General features: G+C 45.9%; 1 protein-coding gene across 2 annotated transcripts in view; it reads left to right on the top strand.

The window, feature by feature from the left end:
- Nlrp4 (NLR family pyrin domain containing 4) overlaps positions 1-19,084 on the top strand; it is a 34,040-nt gene extending 14,956 nt beyond the window's left edge. For both annotated transcript variants that reach the window (XM_059253617.1, XM_059253618.1), the window contains exons 5-11: positions 1,936-2,094; positions 2,437-2,604; positions 5,598-5,765; positions 8,304-8,474; positions 12,232-12,402; positions 13,842-14,012; positions 18,394-19,084. In XM_059253617.1, the coding sequence (XP_059109600.1) occupies positions 1,936-2,094; positions 2,437-2,604; positions 5,598-5,765; positions 8,304-8,474; positions 12,232-12,402; positions 13,842-14,012; positions 18,394-18,487 (1,102 nt within the window). In that variant the 3' untranslated portion in view covers positions 18,488-19,084. The remainder of the gene's footprint in view (positions 1-1,935; positions 2,095-2,436; positions 2,605-5,597; positions 5,766-8,303; positions 8,475-12,231; positions 12,403-13,841; positions 14,013-18,393) is intronic.
- Positions 19,085-21,987: the final 2,903 nt, after the last annotated feature.

Raw genomic sequence — 21,987 nt, 5'->3', positions numbered from 1 at the left:
GCAAGTGCAGGGCAAGCCTAGTATCCATAAGACAGTGTATCTAAAGAATAAAAAATAGTAATCAAGCTGAGTCACATATGGAGTCTCACACTTGTAACCCCAGCACTTGGGGAAACTGAGGCAAGAGGATCTCTGAGCATTTTAAACTAGGCTGGGCTGCATACATAGTGGGTTCCAGGTCAGTCTGGTCTAAAGAGTGAGATCCTGTCTCCCCCTTGCCCAAAAGAAAAGGTCAAACAACAGAAATACATGTGTATAATTTGTGATCTCTTGGTTCTATTTTCCATCCTGAGGTTAGAATCCAGGGCCTCGTATATACTAGGCTAACACTTTACCAGGAACTGCGGCCCCAGCTCATTTTTTTTTTTTTGAGACACGGTCTAGCCTTCTCTTCATTCTGTAATCAAGGCTGGCGGCAGACTTCTGAGCCTTTGGCAGCAGCACAGACTAGGTTGACTCTTTAGGAGCCCTGGAATTTACCCTCGAGACTTTCCTTTTCTTAGTTCCAGTGACCTCATCATCAAAACAGCAGTGGTATTAACCCACCCTATTGTGAGGATGGAGTGTGGTGGTCTCTGTCCCGTGTGTTTTCTGCCCCTCCGAGATATGAGTGTCACACTCAGTCTCTTCCCCCTCCCCCCTCAGACTTCCCTGACCTCCCAACTGCAAACCGCCTTTTGAAAGTAAAACGTTATTGGGAGTATGGGGATGGCTCAGTTGCTATACAAGTATGAGAAATCCAGGATCCACATTGTTCTAAAAAAGGCTGTGCGTAGCAACAAAGACCTATAATCCCGGCACTAGGGAGGCAGAGACATGCAAGCACATACATGCACACACATGGATGGGTGCACACACATGGATGGGTGCATACACTCGCAAACATGCACAAACAAAAACATGTTATAAACTGACTCATTCAGAAATCATGTAAGGTGAGCTGGCAAGATGGCTCAGCACTTAAAGGTAACTATACTCAAGTCTGATGACCTAAGTTCAGTCCTTTAGACTGTGTGGTAGGAAAACTGATCCCTACAAGTTGTCCTTTGAACTACACATACACACACACACACACACACACACACACACACACACACACAGAGAGAGAGAGAGAGAGAGAGAGGGAGGGAGGGAGAGAGAGAGAGAGAGAGAAAGAACTGTTAGAAAGCAAATTTGATTATCCTGTTAGAGGTGGGGAAAGTGGGCAGAGAAGTCAGGTATATTATCCTAGACTTTATGCCCAGCACGTAGTCACAGCTAAGCCTGAGCCCAGGAGATTCTTGCTCTAACTTCTGACTGGGTGGCTCTGGCATCCTGCCTCATTCTCGCTGTAAAACCAGCAAAGTTATCTGTAAGGCAGGATTCTCAGCCTCAGCACCACCAAGGCATCTGGGTTGTCTATCCTGGTGGTCTATCTGGTTCCCAACGTTTAAGGTTCTCAGAAACACTTCCGGCCTTTACCCAATAGATACGAACTGTACCTCTACCCTCAAACTAGAACAACAGAATCCCCACAGACCTTGCCCCGTGTCTGGCTAAGAACTTCGAGCCTGAACTTAGTGGGCTACCCTAACTTGGGGAGTCGGTTCGCTACACTCACACGCTGTGAGTGGATTGACCTAACTGTTTTTGTAAATGAGTAGGATTTGAAAGCACTGGCAGGCTTTATCATTTATTTTTGTTTGGTGTGTATGAATGTTTTGCCTACATACGTGCACGTACATCGTGTGCATACGGTGCCTGTGGTGGCCAGAAGGAGGATGTCCTTGCCCTGGAGTTGGAGTTAAGGATGGTTGTAAGCCACCATGTCAGGGCTGGAAGCTGAACTCGGGTCTTCTGCAAGAACAGCAGATGCTCTGATCCAGTGAGCTATCTCTCTAGCCCTGTGAACTAACTTTTCAACAACGGAATGTCTTTCTTTCTCCTCCGTTCCAGGGAAAAGCTACTCGTCTGTTGGCAAGAGGTGTGCTCCGTGCTCGTAAGGAGCAACCACATCCGTGTCCTCCAGGTGAAAGACACCAGTCTCGACGAGTCAGCCTTTTTGGTTTTGTATAATCATCTGAAGCATCCGAGCTGTGCCCCTCAAGTTCTTGAGTAAGTTAAAGGTCAACTTTGGTTCGGTCATATCACGGAAGTAACTAAGCCCCCACTACCTTTCAGCTAACTGCGTAAATGGAGGCTTACAATCTGGCTGGCGTGGCACCGCTGTCCCGTGAATTGTAGGATGAGGAGAGCGTGTGCGGGCTCCTCTTTCTAGATGCTTGCTGGCCGCTTCCTCTTGTGGCAGCCAACCTTGCCTCCAGAGTTCCACATAGAAGAGAAAAATCACCCCGTTTGACAACCAGTGAGCTGTGATCACTGGGTCATTATGGGACATAGACGGTCAGAGACAGAGCGCAGGCTGGATGGGGACTGACGGATCTCTGTGTTCCGCAGGGTGAACAACGTGTCCTTCCTGTGCGACAACCACCTCTTCTTCGACCTGTTGACCCACAACCATAACTTGCAGCACTTGAACCTCAGCCTCACGTTCCTCTCCCACAGCGACGTGAAACTGCTGTGTGACGTCTTGAGCCAGACGGAGTGCAACATAGAAAAGCTGCTGTAAGTCTTGGCGTCTGCCTGGCTCGCCGACGTCTCCTGGCTGTGATTTAAAAACAAACAAACAAACAAAAAACACCCCCGCAGAAGCACCGTTAGAGTAAAGGGGGTTCATTGAATTCAGAGTTCCAGCTCATGGGGCCACCGCTGGTGGAAGTCAGGGTAGCGGAAACTCCAAGCAGGTAGTCCTATCGCAGTCCAGAGCAAAGAGCAGTAGATGAATGTCTGCATGCTAGTGCTCAGCTAACTTTCTCCATTGTATACAGTTCAGGATCCTCCTTCCTGAGGAAGGGTACCACCCACAGTGGGCGGGTCTTACCACCTCAGTTGACTTCATCAAGAAATCGCCCATAGGGTTGAGGGCACTGGCTGCTCTTCCAAAGGTCCTGAGTTCAATTCCCAGCAACCACATGGTGGCTCACAACCATCTGTAATGAGATCTGGTGCTCTCTTCTGGCATGTAGGCATATATGCAGACAGAGTACTGTATGCATAATAAACAAATCTTTAAAAAAAAAATCACCCTAGACATGCCCACAGGTCATCCCCATCTAGAGAATCCGTCATTGAGACTCCCTTTCTAGGTGACTGTAGATTGTGTCAACCTGACAATCAAAACCACAGGAGGACTACAGTTTTGTTGTTGCTTGAGACAGGGTTTCTCTGTGTAACAGTCCTAGCTGTCCTGGATCTCACTCTGTAGACCAGGTTGGCCTCGAACTCACAGAGTTCCACCTGGCTCTGCTTCCTGAATGCTGGGATTTAAGGCATGTGCCACCACCACCTGACTAAAATGTGTAGCCCAGGCTGGCCTCAAACTCGTGATCCTCCTGCCTCCGCCTCCTTCAGCAAATTCTACCAGCGTGCACCACCACAACTGGCCCTGTTTTTCTGCCATTCATGTGTAAACTTAGTCACCTTAAAAACTGACAACACTAGCCGGTGAGATGGATCGGTGGGTTAAGGCACCTGCTGCCAACCCTACAACCTGGGTTCTGTCCCTAGGACCCACGCGGAGAAAGGAAAGAACCAACTTCCACAAGTTGTCCTCTTTTGCTCCACATGCATATAAATTAGTAAATGTCATTTTTAAAAAATTAAAACACTGGGCTGTTAGGAGCACTTGTTGCTCTCCCAGAAGACCCGAGTTCAATTCTCTGCACCCACATGATGGCTCACAGCCATCTGTAGCTCTAGTTCCAGGGGATCTGTGCCTTCTTCTGACCAGGTGTGTATGTGGCGCAGACACATGCAGGCAAAACACACGTGAAATAAATGCATAAGTCTACTTTTAAGCCTTTTTTTAATTAAACTGATTATGGGATGTCAAAGTTGATTTCTAGATAGCTACAGCCACTTAGGAAACCATTGCCTCTGCCCAGCTTCCGTGGATTCTGACATGCCTTAAAACTCAGAACGCTCACTGATTGCTAAGTGTACGTTCGATGGTTGCGTGACTCCATGTGCTGGAAGATGCCATGCAGAACCATGCATGGCAGGTGTTCATACCTGAAAAGTTGATATTCTGACAGGCAGGAAGCTAGATGAGAAACTCCATGGCTATTGATCAGATCTAGATGAATCTCAGGTACTGTTGTGGGATGAATTGGATTCAGAAGCCTATCATGTGGTTCACATATAACGTTCAAAGATGGACAAGACTGTGTGGTATTAGAGGTGAGGACAGTGGTTCCTTGTTTGGGGCTAGTGACGGAAAAGGGCACGGGGGATGAATATGGAGGAGTACAGTTCCTGATATGTGCAGTCCTTGGCCTATTTTTCTGCCCTGGATACTGGTGTTCTGTGTGGTTCTATGGTAGCCAGGCTTCTGCTTTTGAATAATTGAGTTTATTGAATATATAGCACGAAAAACTAAAACAAAAAATCAGTAGCAAGCAGCAGAAAGAAGGCACAGAAAACTAGCAAATTATAATCAGATCAGGCACCAGCACGTCTATCAGAGACAAGGCTAGCCCAGTGAGAGAGAAAACTAAAGATAGCATCCAATCGAGACCAACAAACATCCAGTGGAAATTGACTGGGGAAACCTCACTGAAGCAGTCAGAGGGAATTCCTTTGGGGCCCCCAAGTAAAAGAACAAATGATGGCAGATAGATAATGTCCGAAAATAACATGAGCGAGACAGGTGCTTACGCTCGTCCAGCAGAAATGACTGGGGAAGCCTTGAAACAGCCCAATAGGAGTTGCGGGTGGAGAGAGAGTTCTAGGCAGAGTAGAGCATCCTCTCCACCCATGAGTCCCTCCCCCTTCCCACCCTCCTTTCCCACTGCAGGCCATTAGCATTAAACAGTAAACAGTAGTAACCTTGTTGACACTGACTTACCTTCCCAGGAACACAGTGTTTTCACACCATGAGTCCTCTCTCCTGTCCCTGTTACGGACCCAGAGGGGCCAGCCCCTCCCTGGACAAGGAGTCTTAGGGGACATTTGCAATAAACACACTGGAGTCTGGGGCGGGAAAACCCCCTCACGCCCAGAGTCCAGTTTCAGCAAGCTTAAACAGCACATCACAGTTTACCAGTATAGTGTACATTACAGCTGGTAACTCAAGGTCATTAAACATACACACACACACACACACACACACACACACACGCGCGCGCGCGCGCGCGCTTCAATAAATAAATCTAATTTAAAAAAAAACTGGGCTGGAAAGATGGCTCAGCAGTTAAGAGCACTTGCTGCTCATGCAGAGGACCCAGGTTTAAGTCCCAGCAACAGCACTGAATGGCTTACAACCACCTGTAATTCTAGTTCTAGTGGGTATGATGCCCCCTTCTGGCCTCTATAGGTACCAGGCACACATGTGATGTGCATACATACATGCAGGCAAACACTTAGACACATTAAAAATATCTTTATTTTTTTAAGAACAGTGTCAAGTTCTGCGAGGTCCCTAACCTTCACGGGGATAGCCAGGGAAATTGTTTTGAAGTCAGAGAAGAATATGACATTCTTCTCTCCCCCGCCCCCAGGGTGGCAGGCTGTCAGCTTTCGCCCGATGACTGCAAGATCTTTGCCTCCATCCTGATCAGCAGCAAGACACTGAGGCATCTTAACGTCGCATCCAACAACCTGGACAAAGGGATATACTCGGTGTGCAAGGCTCTGTGCCACCCGGACTGTGTTCTGAAGCACTTAGTGTAAGTGGCCATGGTGGGGGGGGGGGGGGGCGCTGCAGAGAACTGCCGGGGAGATGGGGGAGATGGCTCAGTGGGTGAGAGCACTCACCGCGGGGCTTGACTGACTGACTGACGGTGAGTGCTTGACACTATCTGTAACCCCGGAGCGGAGGGGCGAAGATAGGTGGGTCCTAACGCTCAAGGAGGGGCCGTATTGGTGAGCCCCGGTCTCAAAACGAGGCAGGGAGCAACTGAGGAAGACACAGCGACAGCCTCTGGCCTCTTCCACAGGGGCTCACATACAGCAAAGTACACGCTGTTAGATTTCTGAGGCCACATAGCAAGACAGACAGTGGGAGGAGAGACAGGCCGGCCTGTTTATTCCAAACCGGCAGAGGACAGTCAGTCTCCTGTGGGGAAAGGGGCGCCTGTGTGGGTAGCTGTGAGTCTTCATAGGGGTGGAGTGAGGGTGTTGTTGGCATCCATAATGGGCTAAGACTGTACCTTGGGCTTAGGATGCAGCCATAGGGTGCTTGGACAGTTCCACATTCTTCCCTTGAACTGTCATACCTTTCTGTGCTTACCCACGTACCAGAGTGAGGTATTGGTAGGAATCCTGTCTGGTGACCGAGGCATTCTGTCACACACCACACAGAGAAATTAATTAGTTCTGATATTTGCCCACTGAAAGAGCCCAGAGCAGAAATTTCAAAGCCTACACCTAAGAATCACAGACAAGCTGTGAGGGGGTTTGGAGAGGTGGCTCAGTGGTTAAGAACACACACACACACACACACACACACACACATACACACACACACACACACACTGCTCTTACAGAAGACCCATTTGTTTCCTAGCACCCAGGTCAGGCAACTTTAACAGCTGCTTGTAGCTCTAGGCCCAAGGAATCAACCTCTGCTGGCTTCCGCGGGTACCCTCACTCATACAGACAGACCCACTCATGACACACATGAATACACATAATTAAAAATAAAATCTTTAAAACACACACAGCAGGCTCCGTGGCACATCCCTGTGGTTTTAGCTGCTCAAGAGGCTGAGACAGGAGGATTGCAAGTTCAAGGTCAACCTTCGAAACAGCCGACGTAAAGGTGGGAGGAGAGAATCAACTCCGTAAATCTGTTCTCTATACTGTGGTACGCACCCACACACATCATAGATACATACACACAATAATACTTAAATTTTTTAATTGGCTTTGAACTGAACAACTGCAGATTTATTTTTCTAGTTATTCCCTAACCAATATGGCACAGCAGTCAGCTGGTGTTTAAATTGTATTGCGTATTATAAGGAGTCTGGAGGAGATTGGAGCTAGTATATGGGAGAGTGTGGACAGGTTCTGGACACACACTGAACCATTGTACATACAGCTCTTGAGCACCTGTGTAATTTTGCATCCACAGTGAATCTGCCTCCCTGCCCCCCATACACACCCCTGCTACCCATAGATACCAAAGGATTGATTACTAGGCTTCAAAAGATGACAGATCAGATTACAGTGTCTAAAACAGACACATCGACCTGTGTCAATAACTTGTTTCTGGCGTGCAGAGTGGGCTGTAAGATGGGACAGTCAGAAGAATGCCTGTGAGCCCCTTGACCTCATTTCGTACTGAATGGTCCTCTGATGTCATTGTGGATAGAGTAAGTGGGGAGGCTAACATGGAAGAAGATTAGGGTCTTTAGAATACAGAGGAGAAAGACAGATGGGTTGGTGCCTTGGAGGAGACCAAGTGATTAAAATTTTTCATATCGTATATTCCTGTATATTTCATACTGGGATAGTGTTAACGGTCAACTTGGCACAATGTAGACTCACCTGAGTCTCAGTGAAGGATTGTGTAGATCAGGTGGGCCCATGAGCTTGTCTGTGAAGGATTGTCTGGATTATGTTCATTGATGTGGGAAGACCCAGCCTACTATGGCGGCACCATTCCCTGGGTTTAGGTCCTGGATTACCTAAGAGTGGGAAACTTGAGCTGAGCAGTAGGCATGCATGTATTAATTCTCTCTGGCTTTGACTCTGGGTGTGGTGTGACCAGCTGTTCCAAGTTCCTGCCCCCCTCGACTTCCCATAATAAGGGACTGCAATCTGGAATACTGAGTTAAAATAAAACCCCTGTCCCCAAAGTTGCTTTTTGTAAGGATATTTTTGACACAGCAACAGACACAAAACTAAAACATATTTGCATATTTTTCATATTATATAAGATATGAAAAATTCTTATTATATAAGACAACATGGATGTAGTTGCCTATATTACAATAATCATGTAGCCATAAAAAGTATCATTAAAGCCAGGTGATTGAGGCATTGTTAACAAAGGATTTAGGTTAACTTTGGGGAAGGTCTTCCAAACGTAAGCATTTTCAGTGAATTTTACTCTGCTTTGATACTAGATCTGATGTGCATCAGAAGAAATGATAAGCCAGAAGTTCCTTGTCTTGCTTGAATATTTTGTTACTGTGTGTAAAGTTGTGGAAACGTTACATCCCCCGCCCCATTCATGTGCCCATCTTCCCCTCCCACAGGTTGGCCAACTGCTTCCTCAGTGAGCAGTGTTGGGATTACCTTTCTGACGTTCTTAGGCGGAACAAAACCCTGAGCCACCTAGACATTGGCACCAACAACCTGAAGGACAAAGGACTGAAGGTTCTCTGTAAGGCTCTGAGTCTCCCGGACAGTGTCCTGAAGTCGCTCTGGTAGGTTCCTTCGAGCTTGGAAGTGGAGATCCTGTCTAGGAATCCTGCCATCTATGCCTAAGAGTAGGGAGCTTACAGTGGCCCACCTCAGCTTCCCGATGAGTTTTTCCCTGGGACAGATCTGTACCTTGACTTCTGTGTCACCGTTCTGGTATGTGACGGGCAGCCACTCAGAATATAGACACAAGGGGCTGAGAGGAAGGAAGGAATTGTGACTTAGGTACAAGAGATGGTTAAGATGTTTGGAGTGGGTGCTAGAAGATGAATGGATGGCATCACATGAAAAACTGGACCCTAAATTCTGGATATAGAAGGGTATATTTGTGATTTTTCTCATCGTATGTGATGAATACCTGGCAGAAGGGACTTATGGGAGTCAGGGTTCATTTTGGTTATGGTATGGAATGCTCTAATCTCTCCTGGTGGAGAAAAAGCATGGTGGAGTGGCCTCATGGTGGCGAGAGTGTATGTAAAAATTCTTCACATCTTTGTGCATCAGGAAGCCAAGAGTGGAACCGAAAGTAGGGGTAAGGATATAACCCTTAAGCCCACACCCAGTTTCCCACATCTACCTGTCAGACCCCAGTATTCCAGAGGAACCGCAACCTCCCAAAACAGTGACCCCCATGTGGGGCAGGTGTTGAAACATAGGAGCCTACAGGGAGACATTTCAAACCCAAAGGAAGAGTAAGACATAGAAGAGGGGGCCCAAACACACGTGTGTGGCCGGGAAGTGGTGGCGCACACCTTTAATCCCAGCACTCGGGAGGCAGAGCCAGGCACATCTCTGTGAGTTCAAGGCCAGCCTGGGCTACAGAGCGAGATCCAGGACAGGCACCAAAACTACACAGAGAAACCCTGTTAATATGCATGAAAATTCTACGTAGGGGGAAATTAACAGTAATGGGGAGAGAAATGACAAGACTCTTAATTACAGATTATAAAATTGAGAGGCGTCTGGGTAATTTAGTGTGGTTGTTGTTTTGACCATGCCGAGTAGATTATTATCCACGATCAAATGACTTTCTGTGAGAAATCCAGATGTCTGGGACTTAGGAGGACAATTTTATGTCATCTATTGTGAAACCTCAGAGTCACGACATTTTTATCCTCCCTAGAAGGGATTAAGGAACAGAATGAAAACACAATGTGGTTTTTTCCCCCTCTAATGATGGCTTTGGCTCTTTTTAGAAACTAAAAACCACTGAAAATGTCAGATACAATATATTTTAAAAACATTAAAAGTATCTTACGATTTTCCCAGCATTATAAAGAAAGGAAAAAAAGTATTTTAAAAAGTATAAACCACTTGAGGTCTCTGAAAATACTGAATGCGTAATTAAAAGTTGGTTGGGAGAGGGAAAATCGGTTTTCTCCAGTGGAATGACATGGAATGTCAGGTGGCTGGCTCACAACCACTAACTACAGCTCCACAGGAGGGATCTGACACCCTCATCCAGACTTCACAGGCACCCACACTCATGTGTTCCTATCCCCACAGACACACATAATTAAAAATAAAAATCTTTAAAAATACATCTTCAATAAATCCCAACGTCATTAAAAAAGAATAAAAGGGAACATGTAGAAATATATAAATCTCATTATTAAAACCCTAATGGCATGGGTTGGCAAGTTAGAAAAAAATACTTTAAGTGTCAGCAAAACCGAAGATGGGTCACAGTGGATCAGAAGACACCATGAAAAGAGAAAAATTTATAAGAATTTGTAAAAATTCATGAGACTAGAAAACTGTAATATATTAGTGAACCCCGTCTCCAGCTCAAAAGGAACAAGAGGCCTAAGGAAATAGTTCAGTGGCTGAGTGCTTGCCCTTCATGCACCAAGTCCCACCTTCAATCCCAAATACTAAAATTTAAAAAAAAATTGAAGTGAAACATTTTACGACAGAGATGAAATTTCCACTCCATTTCCAAATGAGATTGCCTGGAGACCCTTCCATTCGAGAGTCCTGGCAGTCCTACCAAAGGTTTCTTTAGGCAGGTGGGTAGGTGGGAAGGAATTTCTAAAGCCATTCTGAAGAGAACAACAGAGGAGGAAACCACTTACTTTATGTAGATTATATGAATGAATATATATATAATATTCATAATATAATATACATAATCCAAAAAAATATACAGGCATGCCACCTAAATTTCTCCAAATGGTGCCACCAGCTAGGATACAAGTGTTCAAATACCTGAGGCCATGGGGGACATTTCTCCTTCAAACCATCACATACGATATAGCAACAAGAAATCAGCTGTTGAATTAAGTATATAATATCAAAATTCAGTTGCTTAGAAGAAATATGGCTGTCACAACAGGTGAGACTTTCGTATGCAATATTATCAAATCAGTGTAAATGGTGAAAAAATCCATGTTCAAATGCTGAAGTAGTCTTTAGAAAGTCTGATCTCCATAAACGGACTGGGGTTTCAATGAAACACTAGTAGAAATACACTGGTTAATTCGGGTTGTCGTCCTCGGAGAATAAACTGTAAAATATACGGAGCTTTTTATGGTGGCTCGCACCTGTAACCCCAGCACTTGGGAGATGGTCTTAGCAGACTCTCTGAGAACTGAAGGCCAACCTGGGCTAGAATGAGACCCTACCTCAAAAAAAAAAACAGATAAATAAAAAAGGATAAGTAAAAAGCATATGGTACTTTGAAAAAGCCAAAAATACAAACACCTTCAGTAGAAGAGGTAGAAAGCGTCACTTGAAATACTTTCACAGATTAGCTGTGTGCAGAGCTGGGGAGACGACTCAGCACTTCAGAACACTTGCCTCTCTTGAAGGGAATCTGAGTTTGGTTCCCAACACCTAAGTCAGTGGTTCACAGCCATCTGTAACTCCAGCTCCGGGAGATCTGAATGTCTCCTCTGGCCTCCAAGGGCACCTCCTGACATGTGGCAGGCACATACACAAGTAGACATTTTTTTTTAAAGCAGTGTTAGATTCACACAGGTATTTGGTAAATCAGAAATGGGCTCCTCAGAAACAATCTCGTCCACTGGTGCTCATAAAAAGCAGGTGGATGTAAGATCGTTCAGGAAAAGAGCAGACTTCAACAAGTGTTCCCAGTCATCTACCCGTCCATGTGGGTGGCGGAGGCTATAACACCACACTGTCTTTCATCCCTTGATGCAAAGTGTAGAAACCGTGAAAGTGGAACAGTAGCCCCTCCCACCCCTGCTTTAGCCATGGTCTGGGTTACCCATACTGTCCCCACTCCATTTTCATGTGGGTCACCCATAGTCAACTGTTGCTCAAAAGTATTATTTAATAGGATATTGTTCCGATGTTTAAAAATATTTACTTACCTCCTGTTGTATGCGTGTGTGCTTCTGAGTGTATGCGTGTGCACCGCGTGCCTGCAAGTACCCAAGGAGGCTGGAAGAGAGAATCAGATCCCCTGGAACTGGAGTTACAGGTGGCTGTGAGCTGCCTGACATGGGTTCTGGCAACCAAACGTGGGTCCTCTGCAAGAGCAGTGTGCTCTCAGCCTCGGAGCCATCTCCCCGTCCCGTTTTAACTTTATTACACTGTACTGTGTTGGACCTGCTTCACCATCATTAACATCTCGGTGTGCCTGGCTTACCTCATCGTCTTCTGTGGACCACTGAGAAGATGACGTTATCTGAAAGTCTCGGACTTGTCTGCAGTCTCCGGCATCACTGAGTCTTGTGAAACACTTCCTTCCCCTTTGGGCCAGGGAATAACCACTGTGTTGTGATCTTTCCCTCGCAGTTTGAGGTGTTGTCTCATTACCACTAGCGGCTGCCAACACCTGGCTGAAGTCCTCATCAGCAACGAGAACCTGAGAAGTCTGCAGCTTTCCAACAACAAGATCAAAGACACTGGGGTGAAGATTCTGTGCGATGCTATCAAACAACCCAGCTGTCACTTGGAGAATCTCGGGTGGGTCACCAAGGTCATGGCTGTGTCCTTGAGGGTGACAGAGGTGGGAGGTTAGTGTGCAGAAAGAGAAATTAAAACTCCACAGGGACAGTGTAGCAGTTAGCAGTGGTTGTGTTAACAAGCCACTCCAAAACCACAAGACTGGAAGTGGTGGGCCTGTGACGCTGGCTCATTGCTAGTCAAGCCAGGTCTGATCTGTCTCCACTGGGCATACTTGTAAAACTTGGTCATCCAGGGGGACTGTGATATGGGGCAACCTCACTGTTGAGAATAGAGGCAGGAGAGGTGGATGGTGCATGAATGGATGTATAGATGGGTAGATAGATGCAGGGATACACGGATAGATGCCAAGATGGATGGATGAATGAATGCCGTAGATGAGTGGATGATGGGATGGTTGCATGCATGGGATGGATGGTTATTACATGGATGGATGCATATTTGCTTGGATGAGTGTATAGATTATTGGATGAGTGCATGGATGACTGAATATTTGGTTGGATGAGTGTATAGATTATTGGATGAATGCACAGATGCGTGGGTGGGTGGGTGGATGGATGGGTGATTAATGGTTGCAGGCATAGATGTATAGTATTCATGAGTTGAGGCATGTATAGGATAGATAGCTAGTACATGGATGGGTGCATATATGGATGATGGCTGTGTACATAAATGGTTGGATGGATACATGGATGGATGTCCACTGGAGATGACAGATGTGCCTAGCCCACATCTCATTGACTTATTTGTCTGGACTAACTGATGTGGCGACTGCTTTGGCTGCCACGACAAACATAGATTGGATGGCTCTTACAGCAGAGATTTATTGATAAATGCAGCTGTAGAGGCTACAAGTGAGATCATGCTATTCTGTCCGCAGGGTTCCTCTAGAGGGCTAAGACAGGGAGTACGTCCCAGGCTCTTCTCGTTGACCTGAAAATGGCTGTCTTCTCCCTGTGTCTTCACAGTTACACAAGATTAGATCTCACCTTATTGTCTTCATTATAACTCAGTTTCATCTGTAGAGACCCTGTCTCAAAATCCAGCCCCATGAGGCACTGGGGATTAGAACTTTGACATACAAATTTTGAGGGGACATAGTTTAGTTTATAGCAAAATGAATCTTCAGGTTCAGATCAAAAGGAATCAAGATGCCTGAGGTGTAGGCTCAGAGCCCGGTATTACCTGGTGCCAGGTACAGTTTCCCCCCAGGTTCAAGGGCTGGGACAGCAGACTGTCAGTGGAATGGGCTAGTTCGTTTCACCACAGGAACGGATCCAGAGAATGGGCAGTTGTGGTCACATCTGCCAGAGAAGGGAATGTGATGTCATGAACACTGGGCTTTTAAGAGACTGTCCTTAGAGGCTGTGCTGTGAGTGTAGGCTAAATGACCAAGTCGCCGCTCACCCATTAACGTGGAACTGTTCCTTTTGTTGCAGGTTGGAAGCCTGTGAGCTAACTAGTGCCTGTTGTGAAGACCTTGCTTCTACTTTTACCCAGAGTAAGACCCTGTGGGGAGTCAACCTGCTGCAGAATGCCTTGGACCGCAGTGGGTTGGCTCTGCTGTGCGAGGCTCTGAAACAACACAACTGTACCCTGCATGTACTCGGGTGAGCCAGCCTCTGTTGTCCTTGATGGGAAGAGCCCTTCGGCCCAAGGAGGGATTAACTGAGATCTGAAATGTGCAGCTAATAACATAACATAATAATTGAAGATAGGAATAAGGGCTGGGGAGATGGCTCGGCCCATAGAGTGCTGGCCACACAGGCGTGAGGACCAGAGTTTGGTCCCCAAAAAACTACATGAAAAAACACCATGGGTTTTGTGCTTGTAATCTCAGTACTGGAGAAGTGGAAACAGGAAGGAGGGTCCTTCATGCTCAGTGGCCAGCCAGTCTAGTTAAATTGGTGAGTTCCAGGCCAAATGAGAGTCCCCATCTCAAAAGTCAAGAGTGACACCTGAGGTTGACCTCTTTCTCTGCATGCTCATACACACATACATCCAAAAGTGTAAGTAATTCAATCATAAGGTGGCTGGTGACACCAATAATAATCCTGCGACTGCTGCAGCAGCGGGCATATCCCTGTCATGAAACCCACCCTCACTGAGGGACTATGGGCAGTTAATTGGTATTTGGGGAGGGGAAGCTGTAAAATACTTTAAAAATTCGAATTTAAATTCAAGTAATGTTCTCTCACTTGGGGCTGTTGTTGCAAGAGTATTAGATTGCATAAAGCCCTTTCTTGCCCAAGAACTGGAGACATTTGGTACTATCATTACTATAACAAAGTACATAAATATACTTGTAAATATAACTTATGTTTATGCAGACAGTCCTGACCTAAGATTGTTCAGCTCTACAATATGAAGGCATGCCCTTACAGCCATTCATTTTTTTCTTCCAACACAGTAGTCAATAATTGCATGAATACTCAACACTTTAATATAAGACGGGCTTTGTGCTAAGGGGTTTGAATTTTTTGCCCACCTAGAGACTAATGGGGGTGCTCTGAGAACATTTAAGACAGGCTAAGTGAGCTAGGGTGGTCCACTTGTAGATAAAGCTTCATATTATGCATTTGTCATGTGACTATATGGCATCTAAACAAATATATATCAAACGAGTATATTCAGACTACTTTAATATCAGCATAAGATATTCATAAATATGGTATGTATTATATATTATCTTTATAATCCTCAGCATTTATCTTTGTGATTCATTCCCTCTCCCCTCCCCACCATGGTCTTCAAACCTATCTAGGTTAAAGTAACTCTTGGAAAGTGTATAGGTGAGTTCAGGCTACATGCGTGGGAGGATTGTGCACAGGAGAGTGTAGAGACCAGAGGACACCCTCTGACGCCATCCACCATCAGACGCCATCCAGCTCAGTTATTTTTTGTGATGGGATCTCTCACTGGAACCTGGGGCTAACCAGCTCTGTGGAATCTGCCAGTCTCTGCCTTCTTGGTTCTTAGACCACAGGCATGTGCCACTGTCCCCAGCTTTTTATGTGGGTGTTGGAGATTAACCTCGGGACCTCAAGCGTGTGTGGCAAACACTCTGTTGGGAGAGCTATCTCCCCAGACCCCAATATCAGGCTCATTTTAGGTACTTTATTAGGCCACTCTTTTCTAGAAAAATCAAAACCTTCTGAGGTATCCAACCTGACATCGCCACATGGCCACACATATACAGTTCACACTCAAAACCTGTGCAATTGGTGTGCAAAAAAACCAAACCTTACCGTTTTGTGCAAATTTATAATTTTGTGCTAGTCCCTTTCATAGTTACCCTCGGCTGCATGTGGCCCATGGGCTGCAGGTGGAATATGCCTACCAGATGTTGGGTTAAAATGTTTATAACTCAGCTGGGCTCAGGAGGCAGAGGCGGGCGGGTCTCTGAATTTGAGGCTAGCCTGGTCTACAGAGTGAGATCCAGGACAGCCAGGACTACACAGAGAAACCCTGTCTCAAAAAAAAATGTTTATACTTCAGCTGTCTCTCCCGTGAAGATACAGACTCACTTCCTGAAGATTTGCTCTTGCAAATCCCCCCTCCACTCCCCAGAAATGTTGTGTGCCTACAAGATTTCTTTATTTGGTTTTGGCTAGAGGTTGAGAAGGGTACCTAGCCTAGCTGGAGTGGATGCCTAATGAGGTAGAAAGAGGTGAGTTGTCTGTCATCTTCTGAGCCATCCAGCCCTGTGCTGGATTCCAGCTCCTCCGTGTTTATGCTGTGCCTGTTGCAGGCTTTGATCTGCAAAGTAGGAGTCGCTATTTGACAGGAGAAGTTCAAAAATAGAGAGATGTCAGATAATGTGGTAACTATTACAGAACCAGGCAAGTTTTTGCTGCTGGTGGTGTTGTTGTGGTGGTGGTGGTGGTTGTTGTTGTTGTTGTTGTTTCTTGCTCTCCTGCAGCACCATGGGAAGTCTCAGAGAGACTTGTGCTGCAATGAATATATATATGCCCCAGGAACATGGGTCCTTCCCACAAAGCTACTTGAAACATAAGAATATACATGTGATGCTTTGAACGAAAATGTCTCCCATAGGCTCAGATGTGTGAATACGTGGTCCCCAGTTGAGAGTGCTCTTTGGGTAGGTGTAGGAGGTGTGGCCTTGCTTGAGGAAGTATGTCACTGGGCCGGGCTCTGAGCTTGCAAAGCTTTGTACCATCCCTAGTGTGCTTTCTCTGCTTCATGCCCGTGGCTCAAGATCAGCGTCACCCTGCTGCGCCTGCTGCCACTCTCCCTGCCACAATGGTGATGGACTCTTATCCCTCTGGAACTGTAAGCCCAAACTGACCCTCCCCGCTGGAAGTCTTGCCTTGGTCATGATGTTTTATTACAATAATAGAAAAGTAATTAATACAGAACTGAAACGGAGACCAGAACCAGGGTGTGTGTGTGTGTGACTGTGATTGTATGTGTGTGGATACACACGCATGAGAAAGTTAGCCAGAGGGCTAAGACCAGACACTCAGATCTTGGAAAGAATTGTTTGGGGCTTGAAGGAAAAAACAAAACTCTCAAGCCCTTTTTCCATGTCTTCTATCCAAAACCCTAAGGCTTAGATGAGATCATTGCTTCCTACACCACTCACTGTTCTTGGTGTTGACATCAAATTGTAATAGACTACAGTTGGGTTGCAGAATTCATACCACAGAAGTGGCCAAAGTAAGAGATGTGAAGGGAAGCTCAGCCAGGTAATGTGCATGCAGCAGAAGTGTGAGGACCTGGGTTTGGATCTTGTGGTGATATATTGTGTGCCCTAATAAACTGCATGAGGATCAGAGGACAGAGCCATCTATTAGATTAAACATAGAGGTCAGGCAGTGGTGGCCCACACCTTTAATCCCAGCACTTGAGATCTCATGCCTTTGCTTGGGAAGCACACACACACTTTTAATCCCAGGAAGTAATATGGCAGGGCAGAGAAAGGTATATAAGGTGTGAGGAGACAGGAACTCACTCTCTTTAGACTGAGGATTTCCTAGAGGTAAGAACTAGTGGCTGGCTGCTCTGCTTCTCTGATCTTTCACCTTTCACCCTGATATCTGGCTCTAGATTTTTTTTTTATTAAAAGACCATCTAAGATTCTAGCAATTAACTTTTTTAGTTGATTGTGGTCTCATGTGTCTGTAACCATAGTGCTAGGAACAAGGGTAGAGACGGGGGGGGGGGGGGGGGGGCCAGGGGGGAGGTTCTAAAGTTTGCTGCCAGCCAGTTCATAAATGGCAAATTCAGTGAGAGACCCCATCTCAAAAAGATACAATGGGCAATAACTGAGGACACCTGACATTGACCTCTGGCAGGCATGCGCGCGCACCCAAATACTGACAAGTCAATTAAAATTTTTTTCCGTTGTGTTTTTTATTTTTATGTGTATGGATGTTTTGCCTGAATGTATATCTGTGTGCCACATGCATGCAGTAGCCTTGGAGGCTAGAAGATGGTATCAGATCCCCTGGAAATGGAGTTATAGATGGTTGTCAGCTGCCATGTGCAGAACTGAACCCAGGTCCTCTGCAAGAGCAGCCAGTGCTCTTAACCACTGAGCCATCTCTCCAGTCCCCAAATCAGTTTTTAGTGGAAGAATCAGGATAGCGTGGATATGTCCCCACTTGGAGGCAATGTCGGGGTCTCCCGAACTTGACCTTGGAAAACAAAAATTATGGAGGGAAAAGGAAGTGTTGGAAAGCACAAAAAGGAAGTGTGATGGAGCTGGAGAAGTGGCTTTTCAGTTAAGAGCTTTTGCTGCTCTTACAAAGGTCTCAACTTCAGCTCCCAGCACCCACCATGGCAGCTCACAACTGCTGTAACCCTTGTTCCAGAGGATCCAGTGACCTCTTCTGACCTCTGCAGGTACCTGCACACATGTGGTGCACATAAACTCATACAGGGACACACACACACACATATAAATAAGAAAACTTATAAAGCTGAAGAGTGAATTAATTAGAGCTTTCTGTTTGTATGTCTTTCTAGGCTGCGAATTACTGACTATGATAAGGAAACCCAGGAGTTTCTGATTGCCGAGGAAGAGAAAAATCCCTACTTGACCATCCTAAGCAGTATATAAGCTGGAGCAGAAAACAGGAGTGGACATTCCAGTGCAAGAAATATGAGTGTAGTCTGACCCCAAACAACCTCCAAGAATGGGGTCCTTCTTTTGGCCCACTTGTATACAAAAATTAACAGATCACTAACATTCCAATGAGATAGGATTTCTTTGCCTCCCCCCGCCCCATCCAGACGTTTCATAAGATAGATGTGGCTTTTTGTTTGCGGGACAATCAAAGACCTACATGCTAAAAATTACTACCGTATAATGACATTTTCCCCACATTGATAACGTTAAGCACCCCATATAAAGTGTTTTACCTTTAAATGCTTTGGCAGTCTCTTAAAATGAGATTTGCATGTTGGTGGATTACTAGAGCCATAATGGTTATATAGGCAATAATGGTACCCTAGAGGGTTGTTGGAGAAATTTTAATTGGCTATGCATTAGAAACCTTTAGCAGAGGGCCTAGACCAGACATTCTACTCAGATAATGGAAACTGTTGTTTTGTGGTTTATATTACATTAAATAATAATGTAGGCATTTTGTAAATCTACTGACTTCTAGTCTCAAATGTTAATACATACTGAGGGTTTTTTTTACTTTTATACAAATATTTGTGTGTGTTGCAATAAAAAAATATTTACAAAAATGCTGAGAGCTGAATTTAATCTACATATTCTAGTTTCCTAATGTGCACATGTTTTCTTAGTTGTGTATGCTTTTGTGTATGTGTGGGTTGTGTATACACGAGTGTGAGTTCCTGCAAAGGCCACAAGAAGGCATCAGATCCCTTGGAACTGGAGTTACAGACAGTTACGAGCTGTTCAACATGGGTGCTAGGAACTGAACTTATGTCCTCTGTAAGAGCAATGTCTTAGTTAGGGTTTCTGTTGCTGTGAAGAGACACCACGACCACGGCAACTCTTATAAAGAAAATATTTGAGGTGGTTGGCTTACAGTTCTGAAGTTCAGTCCATTATCAGGGTGGGCCATGGTGGCATGCAGGCAGACATGGTGCTAGAGAGGCAGCTAAGAGTTCCACATCTTGTGCAGGCAACAGGAAGTGGTCTGTCTCACTGGACATGGCTTGAGCATATATGAGACCTCAAAGCCCACCTCCACAGTGACACTTTCCCCAACAAGGCCACACTCTAGCAGTGCCACTCCCTTTGGGGGCCATTGTCTTTCAAACCACCACAAGCAGTACGTGAGCTTAGCTGCTGAGCCATCTCTAACCTCTCGGCCACCTTAGAAAGATGATTGTCATGCTGGGAGCGCCTGAGAAAGGCTGGTCTGAATGGATCTGTTAGTCCTACGAGGAATCCAACTAGGATTTTTTCCTCTTCTCTTTCTGGATGAAGACATTTAAAAGGCACATTTGTAGAGTTGTATTAATTCTTTGAGGATCTCATACACTGCGTTTTGATCATGTTCACCCTCCCTCCTCTGACTCTTCCTAGATCCAGCCCTCTTCTCTTTCCTCCCAACTTTGTGTCATCTCCCAGCTCTCCCATCAATGTTACCCAGGCATTCTTGGATATTCTTGGATTCACTGGAGCATGGCCAGGGGCTGCACTCTTAAAGAACACAGACCCTTCCAGCAACCAACAGTTAGAGCAACTCCCCTAGGGGTGGAACTCCATGCCCAACTCCAAATCTGCATGCTAGCATGTGGTCTGATTTGAGCTTACATGGGTCTTTTGCATGTGAAAAGCACATTTTTCTAGAAATCACTCATCCATCTAGCTAACACTACAAATAAAGGTAAATGCCCTTTTTAATCACCTCATTCCCATCTCCCTAAATAACCCTGTTATAAGGCAAGTGGATGATCTTACAGCATCATCCATATATACTTAACCAAGTCTTGCAATGACTTAAAAGATTGAGGGTTTTTTTTCCATTATGTAGAAGTTACCACATCTTCAAGTTGTCAATATTGTTAGTCTGGCCCTGTAGCTACTTGCCTGTGCTTATCAGCACAGATTGAGTGAAAAAAGAGATAACACGTTTAAATGTGTGCATACATGTGTGCATGTAGCTATACCTGTGTATAGCAAAAGTAAATATGAAGTATATGTACACACAATACCATTTTAGTGATGCTTTAAAATGTTTATGTGGGGTTGGTGAGATGACTTAGTGGGTATTCTTGCCACCAGGATGGGTAACCTCAGCTCTGTCCCAGAAACTGTCATGATGGACAGAAAAAACTGACTCCCAAAAAGTTGTCCTCTGGCCACACACAGGCACACAAAGTAAATGTACAAAAACTATGTGTGACCAAGTGTGGTGTCACACATCCGTGATCCCAGTACTCTGGAGGTAGAGGCACACCACTCAGGAGTTCAAGGTTATCCTTGACTGCATAAGAAATTTAAGGCTAGCCTGGGCTACATGAGACCCTGACTCAAGCAAAATACCTTCTGAGGGAGAGAGTCGGTTTTAAGGGTGTGGCCACTGGTGAGGCTGCCTTGCACTCCAGTGGGAGGGTAAACATCCAAAAAGATGTGGGCAGAACAAATTGTACTTCAAGCTATTCAAAGAAAAAGGATGCCAGTTGTGGTGGCGCACACCGGTAGGATTTGCTGAAGGAGGCAGAGGCAGGAGGATCACGAGTTCAAGGCCAGCCTGGGCTATACATTTGTCAGGCAGTGGTGGTACACGCCTTTAATCCCAGCACTCGGGAGGCAGAGCCAGGCAGATCTCTGTGAGTTCCAGGCCAGCCTGGTCTACAGAGTGAGATCTAGGACAGGCTCCAAAACTACACAGAGAAACCCCGTCTCAAAAAACCAAAAAAAAAAAAAGACATCAAGTTTAGTGGCAAAGTGAGGGACACTATTCCTAGAGAGACATGAACAAGTTCTATTCACCCCAGATAGGGAACCAACGATAGAACCAAGTCTGTGCCCCTCGAGTCCAACATTGGTGACCCAGTGAGTTTCACTGCACTTACCTACCAAGAGCAGAAATGACTCAAAGTCTGCAACATCACTGAAGTCCACCCCAGCACAGTGACCGCTCACAAAAGCTGAGACCCCGGAGCACACTGCACAGCCTGCAGGCAGCTCAACAGGTTGGAGAGTGTCCCTTCCAGGCGGCCAGATGGTCTTCATTTCTTTTAGGCAGTCCTTCTGGTCTGTACTTAAAACTGCTAGTGTGATTTCTGAAGCCGCAGGAGGGGCGGGGCTGGTGTGACCTCTGAAGCCTCAGGAGGGGCGGGGCTGGTGTGACCTCTGAAGCTTCTGGGGGGCGGGGCTGGTATGATCTCTGAAGCTTGGGGGGGTGCTGGTGTGACCTCTGAAGCCTCAGGAGGGGCGGGGCTGGTGTGACCTCTGAAGCTTCTGGGGGGCGGGGCTGGTATGATCTCTGAAGCTTGGGGGGGTGCTGGTGTGACCTCTGAAGCCTCAGGAGAGGCAGGGCTGGTGTGATCTCTGAAGCCTCAGGAGGGGCAGGGCTGGTGCGACCTCTGAAGCTTCTGGGGGGCGGGGCTGGTGCGACCTCTGAAGCTTTT

The sequence above is a fragment of the Peromyscus eremicus genome, chromosome 1, assembly GCF_949786415.1.
Source record: "Peromyscus eremicus chromosome 1, PerEre_H2_v1, whole genome shotgun sequence".
Lineage (NCBI taxonomy): Eukaryota > Metazoa > Chordata > Mammalia > Rodentia > Cricetidae > Peromyscus > Peromyscus eremicus.
The sequence above is the reverse complement of the archived record's forward strand: the minus strand, read 5'-3'. Positions and strand labels throughout refer to the sequence as shown.